This window comes from Ixodes scapularis, unplaced genomic scaffold, assembly GCF_016920785.2.
Source record: "Ixodes scapularis isolate PalLabHiFi unplaced genomic scaffold, ASM1692078v2 PGA_scaffold6__148_contigs__length_123643588, whole genome shotgun sequence".
In the NCBI taxonomy this organism is placed as follows: domain Eukaryota; kingdom Metazoa; phylum Arthropoda; class Arachnida; order Ixodida; family Ixodidae; genus Ixodes; species Ixodes scapularis.
In genome coordinates, this window is record NW_024609881.1 from 75243554 (window position 1) to 75264900 (window position 21347).

The 21347-nt window shown below is 44.3% G+C and overlaps 1 protein-coding gene across 1 annotated transcript; it reads left to right on the forward strand.

Moving 5' to 3' along the window:
- The first annotated feature begins 361 nt into the window (after nucleotides 1-361).
- LOC8025138 (hydroxyacid oxidase 1) lies at nucleotides 362-19801 on the forward strand. The gene is made up of 6 exons (XM_042294818.1): nucleotides 362-594; nucleotides 3847-4001; nucleotides 4920-5011; nucleotides 7437-7595; nucleotides 10398-10467; nucleotides 19698-19801. Exons 1-6 carry the CDS (start codon nucleotides 362-364, stop codon nucleotides 19799-19801), a joined length of 813 nt encoding a protein of 270 aa, XP_042150752.1.
- The last annotated feature ends 1546 nt before the right edge of the window (nucleotides 19802-21347 follow it).

Genomic DNA, 21347 nt, shown 5'->3' on the forward strand with positions numbered 1-21347 from the left:
CTCTGGTAGCGCATACTCGGCAATTGGATCCAAGCCTTAAGTCGATGTCGTCCGACAACGCAGTCATGCGTAAAGTCTTCCAGTCGAGTACTGACGCAGCTCTTTTTGCATTCTGCGCCCAGCGTTAGCGTCTCCTATAGGTGACGCCTAAACGTCGGTATTACGCCGGCTTCGCCCTCTCGGAAGTGTTTCTATAACCCTCCGAGCATGCAGAAAAAAAACAAAAAAACAAAAACAAAAAAACGCTCGAGCATTTTTACGGAGTAGTTGAGAGGTAACAGCACGATTTCTTGCTCTCTGCTGAAGCCAACTGACTGTCCCACGTCCTCTTGTCTCAGCGGCCCAGGCTGCTGGAACACTCATGACGCTGAGCAGCTTCAGCAACGACTGCCTCGAAGATGTGCAGCGAGGAGCACCGGGGGGACTTCGCTGGTTTCAGCTGCACGTGTTCAGGGACAGGGAGTTCACCAGGAACCTCGTGGAACGTGCCGAGAGGTCCGGCTACCGCGCCCTCGTGCTCACCGTCGATATGCCCGTGGAAAGGCCGCCTAACATTGCCAAGATGCCCGACTTCTGCATACCGGAGCACCTCAGGTGTTTAAAACTCCCTAAACAATGTGGCGGCCACCACCTCTCAAACTTCCGAAACTGTATAGACTTATCAACAAAGTAACCTGCTCATCTTAGAAGGCACGTATCACTGAACAATAGGAAGACAACTGATTCGCGGGGAACGTGTTATATACTTCATTTGACTATAATTTTACATCCGAGTTCAGAAACATCCAAGAACCATATATAAAAGAGAAAATCCACAGTGTAGTCACAGCGATTGACTGACGTAGTCAATCGTGCCAATCGAACAAAAAGAAAGCAAACGCCATGACATTGCACATGTCACGCTAATTGATAGGGTCTATCAACTCGCTGTATCGGCCGCACTCAGAGTGAAATTGACACAAAGGTCTAAAGCTAGTTTAACTACACAAGAGGATGATGAATTAAAAGTATATTTGGTATCGTCGTCAGACATAAGTCGCAGTTCGCACCTGGGCCTCTGGACTAGTAAAACACAAAGTTTGAGCCGAAACTGCAAAACGCGTCGATTAGACTTTGGCGAAAAAAGCGCGTCGTCGTTGTCACCAGCGTCTAGTCGCCACGCTTCGTGAACTTCTGTCCAAACTTTGTGTCCACCGAGTTTAGGGTCCTGAACGTTTCGTTGAGGCTTCCTCCTCGCCTTGAAAAGGATTCAAAACGTCGGCTGCCGCTTTGAGGCTATCAGCAGGTTCCTTTTTTTTAGAAAGAGGACACTTTTGCAGAAACGGATTTTTCTTTAATGCGAAAGACGGCATGAACAGAAATAATCTGTTTAACCTCGTCTCTCTTTTTTTTTCTTTTGTTTTTGCTTTGAGCTCAGAACGATGTTGAAATATGAATCTTATGAAATAAGTTGAGAACCAGGTAATACGAAAAATGTTGTTTCGGATGGCATTTTGTTTTTCTGTAGGAAAACTTTTATGCTGACCGCTAGTCTAAGCTGTATTCTCGTTCGCAACATCGTCCTTGACATTGCAAGATATTTCGAATGATGAACAGATTTAAGGCGATGTGATATGTAAACCAAAAATGGGCCCAGTGCGTAAGGAAATTATTATCCACCAGCACAAGGATAATACTCAAAGGAACTTTCTGCCGTCTAAACATTAAAAACACAAACAAAAATAACCTCATCTCAAACGATTGCAGTTTTACGCTACATATTGAATGCCGTGCCCGTTCATAGTTCTGCGCATTGCAATGTGGAATTATCCGCAGAATTTTCAGGATACTACTGAAACATTTCTTGACATGTCTGTCGGAAGAAAGAATTTTGTGAACTCTTAGTTGAAACTTAATGGTTAAAAAACTCGTAACTGAGTAAGCTGATTGAAATTTCTTTAAAAGCGGTAAACTTTAAAAATTCTTTGTTTCCTTGAGCCAGATTAGGGCTGTTGAATATTATACTGAATTGGAAGCTAAAACAGCGCGGTAGGAGCTGCGCCCACAGGACATACGGGACTGTTTTAGCTCCTTCCACTTCTGATGAAGAACTACTTTGTTCGCTCAGTGAATTCGAATTTATGTGAGAGCAAAAGGCGTATACCTCGATGACAATGAAGCGAGACGATAAGTTCGTCCTGCCTGGTTTTGGAGCTCGGCGAGGGGTAGGTGAATCCGGCACAATGTGTAGACTTCGTCACAGATCGCGTTCTTGTGAGGTAGAGCAGGCAAAGTGATATGGTTTTCAAGGTCTTCGTGCGACTAATCCCTACTAGGAGACGCTATTGCGTTTTGAGATGGATGAAGTCTGCTTTGAAGGCGTCATTCCAGTACGCAGCCTTAATTTCTGCACATGATAAAAAGAAATGGAATTTCAGTGGACCAACTTAACAGCGTACTGCTTTCCTTGTGTTCTCTTTACTTCAGATAAGTCACTGCAAATAAAATCTGATTCTATTGAATTCTGTGAGATAACACGAGGCAGGAGTCAGTAGAAAAACATACAAAGAAAAGTGGACGGCATTATAAACGAACTGCGGCGACTCTACAAAGCATACAAATTACAACGCATGCGCGAAAAATGAAATAGCACAACTTTCCTAACATGCGATAATTCTCTTAGGCCCTTTTAGAAAAGTTGATTAATTACTGCACGTGACGGCTGGAACAGGTTAGCGATTTGCCCGGAGTAGGCAAAGACCGCACTAAACTGAAGAAAACTGGCTCTTAAACGTCGGCATTGAAAACAATCTTGTTGCTAGCACCTAGTAACAGGATTGTTTTCATTGCCGACGTTTCACATCCAGTTTTCTGGATAGAAGTTTCGCGCTGCCATATGCCGAAGGAAGTGCGTTCTTAAATCAAGTGAACGTGAACAGCAGGTGTAGCAATAGACGCTTCGGTGGGGGGCATAATTTCTATCACTAAAAATAATAGAAAGCGAGACAGAGCATTCAATATCAGCGGGCTATGCACCTTCATCTCATTATCTCCCAGGATTGTAAATTCGCTTTGTGGCATCGAGTGCCGTCAGCTTACGCTGAAGTGAAATTTGATCAGTTGACATAAAAACTTGTTAACGCGAAGTCGCGCTAAAATTCGTCAGTACGCCGGGACTTTGAAAGCAGGCGTGAAAGAGATGGGACGTAGAATGATTGAGATGATGACTATACGCCACACGTGGCTACCAAGAAGCACCGATTCCCTGGTGAGTCAAACGCTGTTTGCTAATCCCACACGCATATAGTGATCCCATTTAAAGGCTGGTTCATACACATGTGTTTTGTTGCAGCCGAGTGCGTTCGGCAGCCTTTAGTCCCTTTCGACAAAAGAATACAGTGTCCCACTTGTTACTATCTAGGATGTAGCCCTTAAACGGCATTTAACAATATAATCAAGGTTTTTGTTTTATTTGCGAGATCACATGTACGTAAGACGTATGGGAAGTGGCCGTTTGTAGCATTACCAGAATCTGTTTTAGACGCTTGGGGAAGATAACGCGCAAATTGTAGAAAATATACGAATATCGCAAGTATGTATTCAAGAGCCACTCGATAGATGGTGCAAGGATGTTATCTCGCCGTAAGGGAGCAGAAGGCTCCGCAACGCCTTTGGTTGCAACCAAGCGCAAGCACGTGAATCAGCCTTAGCGTGTTTCATAATACGCACTTTTACCCGAACTATTGCGGACTCGGGTACTGCACTTCTCCATCAGCCAGTCAAACTTCGGTCTCAAATACTGGAAACTGAGAAGCAGCTGGCGACACGTCCAGGTGTGTCACTTTAACAATTCTACTTTTATCGCAGGTGTGGCAACCTTCTGGGAACCTCCAGGCACAAAGACGCAAACCCAAAAGCGGCGGCCTTTGATGGCCTCCACGATCCTTCCGTCACCTGGGCGGACGTCACTTGGCTGAGAAGCATCACAAAGCTGCCTGTGGTAGCCAAAGGAATTTGTACAGGTTCGTTGCTTCTGCGCACAACTGTCCTTGAAGACGACCCATGGGTCCGGCGGTTATTATGAACGAATCACCGAACGGCAGGCAATACGTAATTAGGGATGGCGAAATGACAGAGGGGCATCAGTTGGGGTGACTAAATAAATGCTATATTGAGGATGAACCAATTGAAAACAAAAATGTGCGTTTACATTTCTGCAGAACTCGAAGACCGACAATTACGGTGAAGAATGCGAAAAATCCCAGCGAATGAAAATGTTCAAAATCATATTGGACCAAAATAAGAAATTGCAATTTGAGGCGGGAGTGAAACATTGCGCTCCATGTCCTATCACACGGAGCATTTGATTTGGTCTTCTCGCATTCTGAGCTTTGTAATTCGCTAAGATCCTTGTAATTGTTCGTCTTGATTAAATGCCTTCGAGTTTTGCAGAAAAGTGACCTTACAGATGGTTTCTAGAGTGCAGTGGCAGGTAATCGACTCCGGTGAAGACAGTCGCAGACAAACCCCGAGGGACTTCGCTAAGTCTGCTGTTAGGAAATTGAGAACAGTGAATCCTCTCAGATTTCTCATAATTATTTATTATGAGACAATTATTTTAATAATTAATATTTATTAATTATTTTATAATAGTGTTACTGCTATTAGATGCAGGGAATGTCATAAAGGTTGTCTAATTTTTGCAAGAAGGCAGGATTAACTTCGTATATCTGCCTTGTTTTTACACACTGAGGACACAGTAGAAGACAGGCAATGTGTGGCCCTTCACCGGCGCTTTTTATTGTAAGATAGAAAATATTTACCTAAATGAGTCCTTTTGAAGATAAAATTTATTATTGTACTCCTCTAGAACGTATTGATTACTTATGGACTCTCCTTAAATGCTTTCGTTTATTAGAAAACCTTTTTATCTAACACAGCCGAAGATGCAGAGGAAGCCATTCACTACGGAGTTTCTGCAATATTGGTGTCTAATCATGGAGCAAGACTCCTGGATGGATTACCTTCTACAGTACGTTCCGCTCGATTTCTTTCTTATTAGCGGCGAGATGTTTCGGTGGCGCCCTCGTTTGGTTACCTATCGTGACGTTATTACCTTGTGAACAACAAGCTCGATGGTGTTCGTAATGAGCATTCTGGAAGGCTTAAATCACAGCGCTCTCAAAGAAACACTGCCAATACCGTCAAGATTAAAGTTCTCACATTCCTCTTATTTCCGTCGATGAGACATCCTTTGGTGATGTCATAGTCAGCATTTGGCCAATTTTGGTGGGCCGACCACAGCGACACTTTCGATTGCTCACGTCGCCAATAGGCTAAGTTTTTCATTAGGCTGTTGGCCATTTAGGGGACTGTAGAGCAGGAGTGGCAATGATGTTGATGAGAAGTTTAGTGGCGTAGCAGCAACGAAAATTATAATGCACCGAGATTGACATATTTAGGTCATATTAAAGAGACATTTAAACCAACGACTAAATACAAATCACGATAAATATTACGTTTTTTTAATCAAATTTATCCCGGGGTGGAGGGGAACTGAAGTCGGGGTTACACTGCTTAAAGATCATACAAAAGAGTCTGCATACAGATTCGAATGCGAGTCACCGCGAAATCCGTGCTTCAAATGCAGCCTCTCAATGCGTTTGAGAACACTTGGCACGCGGCACTCAAACGACGGATATTACGGTGACTCGCTTTTGCAGACTGTCTTTTTTATGATGTATGAGCCATGTGACCCCGCCATAAGGGTTCTCACCAGAAAAACGCATGGGGCGAAATGCATAAATTAATCGTCGAATACCATTACTCAAATAGCGTCCCTCTACAAGGAAGACACAGGTTGGCATGTCTTATGACAGTGCCCGCTTTGTAAATTTTTGCAGAAGATATATCGGTGATCTGGAAAATTTAGTATCCTAAAAGAAAACTTGCAAATTTCACTTTCGCTTTGCAGGATTGAGGAGCAATCTCAATATTGTACCAAGTAGCAGTAATTAGAGACAAGGTATTGCCAAACTTGACACTCTTCTTTGGTTAAAAGTTGGATATATTGGGCACAAGGTGCCGGAGCGCCACAGTTAGACTTTACCTTTGGTTGTTCAGAAACGTAACTTGGCAATTTTGTGCCTGAATAGTGAAACGGTTGCAAGAATGATGCTTTACATTTCAGTTTTTCAATTGCCATCTGGAATTTCTATGCTATAACTCCCGAGAAAATATCAGAATCGAGTTTTATTGCTGGTTGTTAGGTTGTCGCAGGATATTTTTGGCTTGTATATCTGTCATTTTGGGAATTATGTGGCGATCAACACTAAAGCTACACGTGATATTTCACCGGCTATCTGGCAAAAAAAAGTACTTTGGCCGTAATTAATACGTTAGGGAAGAACTTCATTAGACGCAAGTTAGACCCGTGGGGATGCCAAACTTGGGCCAAGTTAGGCTTTTCACCGGTGTGCGGCATGTGCTTAATGCATTCATTTAGACTTCGCACACAGGCGTTATATCTAAAAGCAGCATGGCAGGTCCCGATTTCTTGAATTATGCTCTATATTATCTTCTATCTAAAACGGTCAAGATCGCAGATGACTCTGAGGAAATTTTTATATCCTATAATCATCGTCGACGCATGCTTACCCGTGGAATGTCGTGCCCACCACAGTACCGTTAGCGTCGCAAAACCCCGTTTAACCGTTGTTGTCAATGGAGGTTTCATTGGTTTACAAGCAGAAAGTTACATCTTAACATAGCAATGCTGGTCGGCGATTTCGGTTTTGGTACTCCGCACCACCATCTTGTATATCCTTGCCAATATGAACGCGCCGTAATGGGGATATGAAAAACTTTAACACGTTAGAAATTAGAACAAAATTATAAAATAAGTTACACTAATGCAACAGGTGCTTATTGTTCAATGGCTGCCAATGTTAAATTTTTTGCGCAGTTTTGAGTTTAATATAAAGTCCTGTGAATGCCCTTGTTGAACACTTTGTGTTCCTTAGGAATTTCACCCTTCAGTGCTGTGTACAAGAAAACTAATTAACTTTTAATGTGATGCATGTATGAGGTGTGCAGTATGTTCCACGGAAGTAAACCATTTTTTTCTACTTTTAAATCGGTGGCCGGGTGTGCTAACCTGCAAAACCCGAGGGTATACTGCAATACCCAAGGGTCTTGGGATCAATTCTCCACCCCTACCCGCTTCAATCTGAATAAGCACCGTATCTGGCGCGGTCGTGCACAATAGCTAATGCGTGATGTATGCTAGAAACTTTCGGGCTTACAGTGATATTACACTGGTGAACTTCCTCATCTATAACGGAGACGCCTGATGCCCATTTGGAATGTTTAACTTACTAACTTCACGCCGTCTAAACATACACGCAGCACAATTACTGTTCAACGTGAGATCCGCCCTTGTCTCGCTCTGCTTGCAGATCGAAGCACTCCCCGATATAATGAGTGCCGTCCGTGGTCGCGTCGAGATCTACCTTGACGGCGGAGTGCGTCGCGGCACCGACGTGGTCAAGGCGCTGGCCCTCGGAGCCAAGGCCGTGTTTATCGGACGCCCAGCCCTCTGGGGCCTGGCGTACAACGTAAGACGTCACAATGTTTTCCTTCATATGCTCAAGGCTTCCAAGAGCCGACGCGTTCTCGCACTCTCAATAAAAGTGACACTGCAATTCACAACGCAATAAGAGCGCAGTAAGAGAAGTGCGCCTACTATCAGATGTTAAGTAGGGTTTTTTTTTTGTTTTTGGAGAGGAGTTTGGTGGTTCAATATTGAGTTAAATGACTATTTTTATAAAACTACTTAATTACTATTCACCAGTACGACCCTGTCCCGAACAGTCTCTAGCCTTCAACGCTTAACTGAATTATTATTCGTTTTAATTAGGACGACGAAATATTAGGTCTGACGAAGTTGTCCGCGTCCAAGAGCATAACCTTATTTTACCCAAGTTAGCCTAGGCCTACAAGTTCTTAATTGAACTTAAACTGGTTTAGTTTCTTCCCTGGGTCAAAGGCTAGTTCTTGAAAATACTTAAACGAGAGCAAAAAAAAAAAAAACATTTTAATACTCTCAGTTGGATTCCCTCTTAGTTAAACATTGAAGGAATCTTCTTGTGGACTCGGTCCTCTAATACCCTTGTTACACGGGCACGCTTACTCGGACAGCATTCTGAAGCTACGATGTCAAAGCTAGAGCCATTAATGTCTAAGCCATGGGCAGACGTGCCCCAGCGCATCTTAAACAACTATAAAAGGAGCGCCAGTGTCGGATAAAGTACGTCTAAAAGGTACTTCAAGTAAAGTACCACGTAAATGAGACGTGATGCACTTTAAATAAAGTTTTAACTACACAGGGTGCAATGTACCTGAAGTAAACAACTATAAATATAATGTACTTTTAAAGTAAAGTACAAGTATTTTAACAAAATCTTTCACGATGCCCTTTCATTCTCCTATACAGCGATTTTTAACTGGTTTGCATTGCCCAGAGGTAATCAGGGGTGCATGACCTATTTTCAAAAAAAGCGGTGAATATTGGATAAAGTCAAGTGGCCACAGATTAGTTATTTTCAGGAATGGAGCCAAATTCAGAAGTCCCTCTTCTGAATTTGGCGCCCCTTGCACTGAATTGTTGCACTCAAGGGGGCTAAATGTACTAGGAGAGAGCATGACGTCAGCCCCGTAGCTCCGCAAGCAATCTTCTCATAGAGAAGTGTCCCCCTTTGAATGCAAAAAACAGTGAGTGGGCAAGCGCGCTGGTGATAATTGATCACGATGGGACACCTGAGATTGGGGTGCGAAAATATTAAGGGAGGTTTCAAATAGTAGGAAAGGACAAAAGAGAATGTCTCAAAATATTGTGACGTTCTCCTCTGTTGTCTTTTTTTTTTTTTGGGGGGGGGGGGGGGGGGACTTGAAAATCTAATTTTTCTGCTCCACAGTCTGAGGTGCTAGGTCATGATTAATTTTTCTCTCCTAATATTTTAAACCTCCTCGCTTGCGCTGACCAACCGAGGAGTAGGGAGAGTTCAAAAAGCTACGGGAAAGCCGCTACCGGAAAAACGGAACGATAATCATCTGCTCACGTTTCTGGCAAGAGACAAGAGTAGAATATCCCTCCCAGTTTTTCTTCGGAGTTGACAAAGCATCATTTCGTGATACAAATTTAACAAAACAAGTTTGGGAATGTACTTTGAAGTTGGCAATTGTACTTTCCTCGGAAAGTACCAGAAAAAAAAAAGCTTTAAGTAAAGTACAAGTACATACTCGGAGAATGTACTTCAAGTAAAGTACATGTTTCCTGAACCTACTTGAAGTAGTACTTTAAGTACAATGTACTTAAAGTGCTTCCCAACACTGAGCAGTGCACGTGCATTCTTCGCTTCTTTTGAAATAGCTACCCGAGAGTATAGTGCAGTAACTGTGGAAATGCGCAACAGCAGTTAAAGGTGAGTTGACTCCGGTTAAAGGTGCCCGTGTAACACCGGTATAAGTCAGTTAAATAAGTAATACCATTGGTCGAAAGTGAGCGTGCTGTTGTTTCTATGACACAACTGACTAAATGATATCTTTAATAAAATATGGCTACTTTGTCGTAGTAAGTGATATTGGTTTACCATTTTCTTAAATCACCCGAGGCTGGGTGGAGGACGAGAATAATCTTAAGTAGAAGAGAAAGGAGCATAATGGCAAAAGGAAACGATTCGCATTTGTGAAATACCTCATATTTGTAATTGTGACGTTGCTTTGTGACGCTTTGTTTTTTTCTCTTTCACTATATTTTTTTTTATTCTGTACTTTGTTTTATTTAGTTTAGGAAAGTTGTAAATCTACACCAGTTCAAGTGCGCCATCACTGTCTAATTAAAATCGGTGTACCTTTCGATCAATAAAGAAGAGATAATAAAGTTTGTTATAGAAATAAAATTAGTTCCGCCACAAAGATAAAACTTCTAAATTAACTGTAGAGGGGGTTCCACTTGACACAGAAATAATAAAACAAACTCGGGACAAGGGACGCGAACATCCCCTCTACTCGCAGCAATGTATGATTGTTGTTGCGAGTGAAGGATGTGTTCGTCGTCCATTGTCTGGAGTTTTATTCTCTCTGTGTCATGTTAAGACTTGGACTATTCGAGAATTGCATGGCTTGGACTGAGATTGGATATATGAGCCTACCCAATTTCCTGTCCCTCGGGCATCAGTAAGATTTCATACTCGACACCTTTGTAGCTACTAGTTCTGCCGTTCATCCCCAATCTTCGCAAGTAATGTTCATTTGAAGTTAGGAATCGCACTCACCTCTAGGCTGCTTATGATATTTACGTATATTTGCCATCACCCGGGGGAAAGCATAGTTCCTGATGCTTGTACCAACACCTGCAGGGTGAAGCAGGCGTGCGCCAGACGCTCGAAATCTTGAGGGAGGAGCTGGACCGGGCTCTCGCATTGATGGGTGAGTCGATGTCTTTGCTCGAGAGACTTGTAAAACATATATATATATATATATATATATATATATATATATATATATATATGAAAACTGATGGCCTATTGTCACTAATAAAGTGAGAACGGTGGGGCGTGTCTATAGAAGAGCCGGCCTTCAGCAAGCACTAAGCTGTTCCCTATCGTTAAGTTGTCACCTTGTCAGTGACTATAATCTGACTATCAGAACAAACACTTACTTTTATTCACCGGCAAAACAAAGGTAAGCTTTTGCTTTCTTCCGACATTACAAGTACGGGTAAGCTTCCGTAGTGACGCGTATGAACAAAACGTTTCTATTGTGGCCCGACGGTGACGATAAACGTCCCTAAGGTCAACTTTATTTTACGGGAATACTGACACACACCTACTTTTTCTAGGAATGAATTATTAGTTTATAGTCACACAACAATTATCAAGTCGACAAAACAGATCTGGGAGCGTTTCGCCAATCCGCTCCTGATGGTGACCATTAATAAACGTTAAAAAAAATGTTTTTCGAAAAGGGGGTTTTACGCGTGCGTAGGAAGTGAGTGTTTTCTGTTCTGGCGTGTTACGAGACCCGACAGGTTGAAGGGTAAAGGAAAAAAAAAGGCTCTTCAAAGCTGGTTTAACATTATATATATATATATTTATATTAATGTCTGGTTTAAGAGTGGTACGGTTCCACTTCTGTCCCTTCGTATGGAGCATTTTGTGCCGCAGCTTCTGCTCAATGCGTTTCTAAAGACACGACCACGCCGCAGCTAAAAAACAAACAAAAAAACTGACGGTTGTCAGACGCTGCCTGGTTCGTCTTCCTTCCTTGGACGACGGCACCCGTCACGTTGGTCAAAAAAAAAACAAAAAAAACGTGCCTTGACACACGATCGAAAGATACACAAGTACAAACCAGACATACTTGGAATACGCAGGGTCCGAAGATTACGATGTCATCTAGGTCTACATATAACACAATGTTTTTATGTTGTATGAGTGGTGGGACTGCGGTTTCAGTGTGCGCACAACCTTGAAATATGGGAATAATAGCGAGCGAGCACCCCCCCCCCCTCCTTTCCTCTCCTACCTCCCAATCCTGAGTCTCCTGGGCAATAAATGTAGTCGCACCTATATATTCCTCGCATTGCCGTCATAAGTGCTGCTAGAGGGGTATACTGGTGATTACTTTCAGCAGAATATATTTTACTCCACCAGAGTTTCTTTTTTTGGTGTAAACAATAAGCAATGACCACCAGCACGATTTGATGGCGTCACATTCATGCAACGTATAAAGCTTCTAAACAGAAAGTATTTTATAAAAACACCATAACACGCAAAAGAAGCAACTTTCCCCGGGTTTGTTTTTGCCCTTGAAACAAGGGCGAACACGTTAGTGGTAGTTCTCTTACGAATTTGCACAAAGGTGGGTTATTTAGTTCAAGCGTACGGGTTCCACAGTGGTCGCCGGAAGTGAAGAACCTAACCTATGTAGAAATTTACTATACTCTGTTTTACCTTATGATGTACCGCAGGAAAGGCTACGAGCGCGAGCTCTTTGCTCTGGGGCACATCTCGGCGGCACACGCTCTCGTGAATTAAGAGCAGCTGCCAACGCTATGAGCTCGCGCTTCTAGCCTTCGCTGCGGTACAACATAAGGTGAAACGAAGTATAGCAGGCCCCAATATTCGTCTAGCATATGAGACTCCACGATTAACTGATGCCAGCCATCCTGTATCCTGGTGCATACAAAAGCACATTGCATGTAAGCTGTTCACAACCCAACGGATGCTAGATAACCAATCCAGACCGCTGCATTTTCTCCGTCACCTCAAAAAGGCCAACGCGGGGCAGAACGATCACGAGTGCTTCGTCAGCATTCCGCTGAAACTCATGTCCCCGTTTTGCCTAAAATGTGCTAAAAAACATAAACGAACAGCGCTGAAGCATAGTATCCCAACTATTAGGTAAGCTATTTCATTTTTTGCGAGGTTAGTGAATTTGAAATTTTGGTCTTAAACGTGTCACTACTGGCGAAAGTGAAAAGCGTGATTTGTTCACTATTTGAACTGTAGATTTCGTTCCCAAGTGATTCCCAAGCAGTTTCGTGGTGACAAATGAACGCTCTGAAAGCTCGCTCCTGTACCCGCGCTCCAGCATAGAGCAAATGCTTGGCATAGTCGATTTTGCAGACTGCGTGCTCGAGTGGCAAGCCTGCCTTTATCTGATGTCACTGCACTGAAGAGTGCAGCTATATTTGAATGCTGGTTTTTGGAAAGTTTTTATTTCCCAATTTCACCCTAACTATTGCGAATTTCGCGATGCTGCATTGCATACCGGAAAAATCTGAACGCCGGGGAATCTGAAAATACAGATAGTTAGTCTAGTTAAAAAAGTGAAAGCCGTTTACAAATCCCTGTAACGCCGAATTGGAGCGCAGCTCTTGAGGAGGAGTGAAGGGTACTGAGGGGAGGGTAGACCCCTCCCCGTTCTCCTCCTCCTCCCCTCATTCTTTAATATGCTCCGGGGGGGGGTCACGTGACCTCGGGGGGGGGGGGGGTCACGTGACTTCGGGGAGGGGGTCACGTGACCTCGGGGAGGCGTGACCTGGGGGTCACCTCAAGGTCACGTGACCCCCAAGGTGACCCCCACGTGACCTGGAGGGGTCACGTGACCTCGGGGGGTCACGTGACCTCAGAGGGGTCACGTGACCTCAGAGGGGTCACGTGACCTCAGAGGGGTCACGTGACCTCAGAGGGGTCACGTGACCTGGGGGTCACGTGGGGGTCACCTTGGGGTCACGTGACCTTGAGATGACCTTGGAAGGGGTCCCTTGACCTCGGGGGTCACGTGACCTTGGGGAGGAGACCACGTGACCTCAGAGGGGTCACGTAACTTGGGGGTCACGTGACCTTCAAAGGGTCACGTGGGGTCATCTTGGGGTCACGTGACCTTGAGATGACCTTGGAAGGGGTCACGTGACCTCGAGGGGTCACGTGATCCCAAGATGACCCCACGTGACCCCCAAGGGCACGTGACCTTAGGGGTCACGTGACCTTCAGGGGGTCACGTGAGGTCACGTGACCTTGAGATGACCTTGGGAGGAGTCACGTGACCTTGGGGGTCACGTGACCTTGGGATGACCTTGGTTACGCCGACGCCGACGGCGACGGCGACGCCAACGGTGACGCCGACGCCGCTCAAGCCGGGAAAGGGCCCCTAAGAGCTGCGCTCTAAAACAAATCGCCCGGCTACCCCTTTAAATCATTAAAACTATCAGTCCCAGTCGAACGCTAACGCAGAAGTCATGCACCATATGTGACCCTCATTGGCCTTCTTTAAATGAAGCAAAAAATTCAACACTCCGACTTTGTTTTTATTCGAAAGGTCTCGAAAAGTACCATCAGTCGGAATGTGCAAGGCGTATTAGTTCCCGTGTAGGCTATTTGGTGTTTCCAGAAAGCCCGCAAGCCAGTGCTTCTGCGGGGTCCATGTACTACGTTTGAGATGGTGGCGTGGACTCCGATCGGAGTCCACGCCACCATCTGACAGAGCCAATCATGCGTTGCCAAAAGTGCCACGTCACGGCGTTGGTCGTGTTTGTTGGTTGGCTACCACCGGCTGAAGCAGCCAAGCACAAAAAAAGCAGGATTATGTCGCATTTACCGTGCGTGGTTGCTTTAGCCGGCGATGACGTAGGACCAATAGAACGAGCGTCTTGGCCATGGACCTTTGGCGCTGCTCAATTGGCTCCATCGGGGCGAAGCGTACCGGCAGCAGTCCGTGACTCGGTGTGAAGCGAAGTATAGACATCCCCATGCAAAAATCTTATGACTATTGGTAATGGCCCATTGGTTGTGGTATACGTGCCAATGAAGAGCGGTGTAGAATTCCGCACAATTAAGCGATCAATTACTTTTAGGTGGCTTAATATTCGGACCAGGGATGGACAAAATACATGCAAATATGTATCGAAATACAAATACAAAATATTTCGTCAAAAATGTATTTAATTACAAATCTAATTACATTCCCAAAAATCGTTTAAGTACCAGATGCAAATACAACCAAATGTATTTGGTCTCCTCCAAATACTTTTCCAAATACATTCCTCAAAATTTGCGTCAGTGACTTCAGGGCACCTGCAACGGGTTTCTGGGTATCTCATTTTAATTTAGCATCGCACACTCGGGAGTTAGTGTGCGAGGCTCTAGTAACGTAATAGAAATATAATTTAAAAAAAAATGTAATCAGCTTGGACGTAATAGGTGAAAAAAGTACAGAGCTTCAAGCAGCTTTTTTTTGTCGATTACATTTTGGTATAGACCAACAAAGAACCGAGACGCCCAAGACGCGCAGCACTAGCTAGATAATTTTTTATTGTTGCAACTCGCACCAGTCACGGAAAGCTGGACGACCCGCGCATTCAGAATGTTCCAGGCGAAAATATGGATGGAAATCAGGCTGGAAAGCATCACAAGTTGTCACAGGCACTTGTTTAGCCAGTCTGCCTGTGAACGTCGATTTCGTCACTATTCTTGCCCTGAACTAGCACCGTAATCACAAAGTCACTAAACGCTTGTGCTTGATTGAGAGACACTGCATTCGGTGCAGAACGTAGTTTTCTTCCTGCTCTAGACACGTCTTAGAATGAGCAAAATGAGTCGTGACAATAAATTTGAGGGATGTATTTTCGCGTACAAAATTTTATTTAATTACAATTGTATTTGAAATACTCACGTTTTAGTATTTAAATACACACGTCAAATACATTACCAATTTGCAATTAAATACAAATACAAAATACACAAAGTATTTGAAATACTTATTTCAAATACTTGTATTTGAAATACGAAAGACGCTCCCAATTCGGGTTAAGCTACATACTTATTATTCATTAGTCAGATCCAAGTTGGAGTATGCAAATGTCGTTTGGGATCAATTCACTCAGAAAGATATCCGGAAGTTGGACATGGTGCAACGTCGAGCGGTTCGGTTTATTAGTCCAACCTCGTTATAACGAAGTAGCATCGGGCGCGCAAATTCGTTCGTTATATCCAATATTCGTTATAAAAGAACTCAGAAAAATTTGTACAAACACAACGGCAATTGGGCCCGTGCAAAAAGTGCTCGAACATGCGTAATGCTAAGATATAAAAACGGACTGTAGGGGAATTCAAATCCCGTAATAAACATATAAATCCTTACCTGTCACCTAGGGTAGGATTAAAAAAGTTGAACCGGCACAATATGAATTGAATTTACAACGTCGACGAGACTGCAAAACTCCAGTCTCGTCGACGTTGTATACGTTAGGTTCTCCGTATTCTTGGAGTAGAGGTCGGAAGTTTTCGAGCCATTTCTCGCAGGGGTCCAAGTGAACAGCGGATCCTTCGCCAGACAGGGTGTGGCAGACGATCTCGTGCCGGTTCTTAAACCGCTGAAGCCAACCGCTACTTACCCTGAAGTCATGATGCCCCAAGAGGCACGCTAAACTGACGGCTTTCGTTTGCAGAAGAGCACCAGACACCGGCAAGTTTCGCGCTCTCACGTCCTTGAACCAGGAGAACAAAGCCTCTTCCACATCGGGGTAATGAGAAGGCCTGTCACGCTTTCTGTCGCCTTTCAGAGTGCTGTTCGCGTAGGTCTCTTCAATCTTCTTCCTCGAACTTAAGAGAGTAGACAATGTGCTGGGTGGGATCTTGAAGTCCTCCGCAACATCTTTCTTCTTGCGGCCGCTGTCAACTGCTCTTAAAATTTTAAATTTCGTCTCGAGAGACAGAGCTTTGCGCTTCAACGTCGCCATTTTCTGCTCCCAGATTGACTGACTGCCGTCGCTGTCGCTTTGGCACTCTAAATTTCAGTGTTTGATGACGCTTATAGGTGGCGCCGCTGGAGCGACGACAACGAGCAGTGGGACGACAGGCTCTGGCCTGCCACGGAAATGTGGCTAACGAAGCCGTCCAGGGAGACCTAGGATGGTCTAGCTTCGAAGCCAGGGAAGCCACCAGCAAGATAAGTTATGATACACGACTCCGCCACATGGATCGAAACCGATGGGCCAAAAAACTTTTTGTATACACTCACATGACTGGGACAAGAACAAGGTGGCAGAAGCGCCTTTATCAACTCCAAAAAAAGTATGGCTTCTTTGCAGAACCCTTAGAGGTAGTGACGGGCGAGAGGTTGGAGTCGAAAGTGAGAAGCAGAGTACGTGAGAGGGAAGTCTTCCAGTGGTTTGAAGCCGCTCAAGCGAAGCCAACGCTGCTGGTGTACAGTAAAAACAAGCAACTGATCGCGGCTGAAACCCTGCTCTATGACAACAGCTTGGGCAGCCGCCTTCTGTTCGAGGCGCGAGCGGGCGCTCTACGAACTCTGGTATACCGGGCGCGGTTTGACCCCAAGGTGGTTTCCACGATGTGCCGCGCGTGCAGAGAAGAACATGAGACAGTTGAACACATAGTGCTCTACTGTGAGTGCCTGCTGCCAACCCCACTGGTAGATCGCCGGCTTCACTCAGAGGCGATGCTAGCATATGCACTGGGCTTTAAAACGACGGCTGACTCAAACAAACCCTACACGGGCGAAGCAGACGACCCTCCACAAGACAGGCATGAGATTTCTACCATGCAGTGCGTGCGAAGGACGAAAGCGCGTCTGGAACACTGGTGGAAGAAAATTTAGAACAGATAGCTTATAGTTTTTTTTTGGCTAGGGCACGAAGAATTTTCGAGCTCGCCCGGTATAAAGGGAAAAGCCGCATCATCATCATCATCATCATCTTTTAGGGTTTATGCACCCGCTTCATAGATGGCGCCAGTCACCTCCCAAAGTGCTCGTTCGAGCGTTAGCAACGTTCGGTATCTTGAAAATCGGCACTGAATTTAGGTACATTGCCTTTTTACATGGTAAATTATAGATTTTATTTCTTTTTGTTTTGGTATTGCACATATTTCGAGCCGTACGCGGCCGAAAATAATTTCGCTATAACCGATACCACGTAGGATTCCGTGGTTTCGGTTTCGTTTTAAAGGTCGAACTTCCATTGAAATAAAGCATAACCAACCAAAATTTATATTTACTTCGCTATATCCGATAATTCGGTATATCAGTGTTTGTAATAACGAGGTTGGACTTATTGACCAACCCTGATCCGGACTTAGCCCGTTTCAGGTGTACAGTCCGCCGGGGCAGGGTTAAGCACAAATATTTGGAACTGCACTTGGAAATACAAATATTGGGATACGTGGCAAAGACAGCTAAAAGAATGATACTGAAATACATTTATTAAAACGTTATCTCGAAATCTACTAGAAATATATATCGCTGTAAAAAAAAAAGTATCCTGAAATACAAATGCAAGAATAATTTTTGTGTGCTAGAAATACAGATGCAGGAAAAAAAAACAGTTATTTTTGATTACTGTTTTTGATATAATTTTACTTCGTATAATCGGCTGTTTGCGTCCGCTAATGTCTACGGAAAAAAAAAGAGAGGCGTATTTGACCCATAATAAACGAAACCATTATGCGGAATCTTATTTGAGATCGAGAAATCATTAGTCACTGAAAGATTCATTCTGAATTTTGAAGTCCACGTTCTTGCTTTGGAAAATATTTTTTGTGCAAAGGTAATATTTGTCATTTTTCATAACGATAATGAACGTGAGCAGCCGCATTTTAATGTCTGTAAAAAAAACTTCCCACCAGAGCTCGACCTTTTTTTTTTTTTTTTTGCCCGGCATTTTTTATTTTTCTGGGGGAAATTTAAAAGAAACTTTAAACACACTTTTTGTTCACAAGTAACGTCGAGATGTCTCCATGCCCCGCCGACCTGGGCGCCTATTTCAGTACAATATTATGATGTTATTTTGAAATGAATCAGTTTTCTCTTATATGCGCCTACAATTACGAAATCTTCAAGAATAGCCAACATTGAAGTCAAATGCAACATCTGTTATACTTGCTGAAAAGACACGTGCATTAGTTTAGTCGGGAACAAGTTTTCACAATAACAAAACCTCAATGTATTTTGCATACCACCCCCACCGTCTTAATACACAGAATAGAAAAAAAAATAGATTGAACTTTTGTTTGGAAAGCGACAATTCCTTTAAAATTTGTAACGAGATACACCAGCCCCTAAAGTATCGCGATACTTTAGGGGCTGATCACACCCGAAAACGTATTTCAATAAAGAAATACTGAATACTATTGAAAAATTCTATCGCGATAGACAAATGTAAGTAAGAACATGACTTTCTGAAATACCATCGCGATACATTTGTGTTGCGATACTACCCATCTCTGCCGGAGCAAGTTTTGAGTCACTAAAAAGTATCACTAAGGTAGTACACACCCGGTGCATAGCCTTCACCCTGTCCATGATCCGCATGCCAGGCGCATACTCTATAAAAAGAGGTATGGCAATCACTTGCTTCTCCTAGCGGCCGAATACGGTACGACGCCCCATGCTTCATGTCTCTCTATCAACGCAGTATTTTCTGAATGTTTCAGCAGCGGCCAAATGGCAAGGAGAGAGAGAGAATGACCTTTATAAAAGCCTCATAAGATGCAGAACGTGGGTTCCTTCTCCTACGGCCGCCGTGGTGCCTCCCCTGCCGAGTGGCCGGACGGACTGGGCCAGGCGGCGAAATGGCAAAGAACAAATAATTATGTAAAAATCGAGTTCTAACTCAAACAAAAAAAAAAGCAAAGAATACAAAAAAATATAGGGCACCGCGTTTCAATTTACGGCTGAATAATACCTGTACAGTGTGCGATGGAATGCTCAACTAGACCGTTTTTCGTAGCGCATTAGTTTCCTCCTGGCCCTTGAATGCAATGTGGCACCGCTTCGCGCATACAGAATTGCTGGGCTGCGTATTGGTTTCAATCGAGGGGAACGCTTCCTCACCAGATCATCACACCTGCCGTTCTACCCAACCGTAACTGTGCTTCGGGTGCACAACTTACCATGAGACACGTGGCACCTTGATTTGCAGGTGAAACGATCAGACGCGCCCACTCGAGTTGCCACTTTTTTAAATGTAAAAGTGAAGGCACTGAGAAGAACACGGATATTTACCTGGGTTCTAAACGTTCAGGATTTTATCCGCCAACTATTTCGCAAAAGTTGAAAAATGATTTCATGGCGATTTTCATACATCCAAACATACACGCAAAAGTCTTTTTTCTGTGCGTTTTTACTACACCACGCAGGATGCTCTTCTGTCGACCAACTGCGACCCCAAATGGTTGTTCATCAAAGTTATTTCTACCGGCTGCCGCAGACCGAGGCACGGATCCAAAATGGCTGCCACTAATGCCCCAAACACTTCCGGCTTCTCTTCTAGTAAACGTAGTCGTGGACGATAAGCCATTCAGTAAGGAGCGCTCATATAAGCTTTGAAATAAAATTTTGTATCTCTTCCTGGGTCTCATGCCTGAACGTTTGTTTACCGCCAGTGGTCATGCGATGTATTTTTTTTTCTAACAAGACTCTCAGAACATTTACAAAAAAAAAAGTTAAAATTGGTTTTCTGAAATTGTTCTATCATTGCCAGTCTTTTGAGCCCTAATCTTCCGTTTAATAACTATTTCTTTTCTTACATTGCTATGGTGCCTCGCATCCGACTCCGGCTTGATGTGCTTACTGAGTCCTAAACAGTGGCCCCTCGATTTCCGCCTGTTGACGGCATAGAAATATCAAGTTTTCGCCAGCAGCGATCCTGGCCGTGCCACAGCAGTAGTGTGGATGTGAAGGAGGCCTGTTGGACTGCTGACCTCCCTCGAGCTTGACAGCCCACGGAAACTTCGAAAGCCAGGAGCTGGGACGACGCGACGACACCCGCTTCTGCTCGTCCATCTTGCCGGGACGTCAAGCACCAACTGTCAGGACCTCGACATCCGACAGCATGACAGGCCGGCTCGTATGGCGTCATTTGCTGCCGTTTCTCTACCACTTTTGATATACGGGCAGGATAGAACGGAGCCCGCATGGGCTGCCCAAATAGACACTGTTGTTCCCTCGACGGGAGCCCCCGTGGGCTCCCCAGGTATAGGCCTTTCGTGGGTCCCCCCAGGACAAATAGTTGTGGTGTTCTTAAAAGGTTGGGCCCGACTTTCAAAGCCGACGTCAGACCCATTCGGGCTGTCCACTTTGGGCGTCGTTTCAGAACCTACTTTGTGCCGCTTGGGAAAACATCTTAAAGATACGTAAAGCACGCATCGTTTTATTTTATTTTTTTGCACGCCTGATTGTTTTATGTACAGTGCTTCCCTTCCCTATTGAAAAATCCACCAGACCGGTTTGGTGTGTCCTAGTGTTTTCTGGCGTTAACATCAGGCCGGTCTGTTGTGTTCTGGTGCGCACATCAGGCCGGCCTGATGTGGTCTGGTGCGCACATCAGGCCGGCCTGATGTGGTCTGGTGCGCACATCAGGCCGGCCTGTTGTGGTCTGGTGCGCACATCAGGCCGGCCTGGTGTGTTCTGGTGCGCACATCACACCAGACTAACGTATTCTGGTGTGCCCCCCAGAACACGTCAGGCTGGTTTGGTGTGACCGTCACACCATCCTAGTGTGGTCTGATGTGCACATCAAAACACACTAGGCTGGTCTGATGTGCACACCACAGCACACTAGAACGGCATGATGTACACACTACGCCACAACAGACCAGTTATACTGTGCACACCAGGGCACACTAAACTCACCTGATATGCACACCAGGGTGCCTCTGGTGACATACGTTAAGGATATATGTCTGGAGTTGAATGAAAACATGTTTTTTTTGTAAAATTAATAGGATGTATAGAGCTCAAATACAACATTTTATTTTGTAAGGTGCTTAATTGAAGGGGCGTTGCAA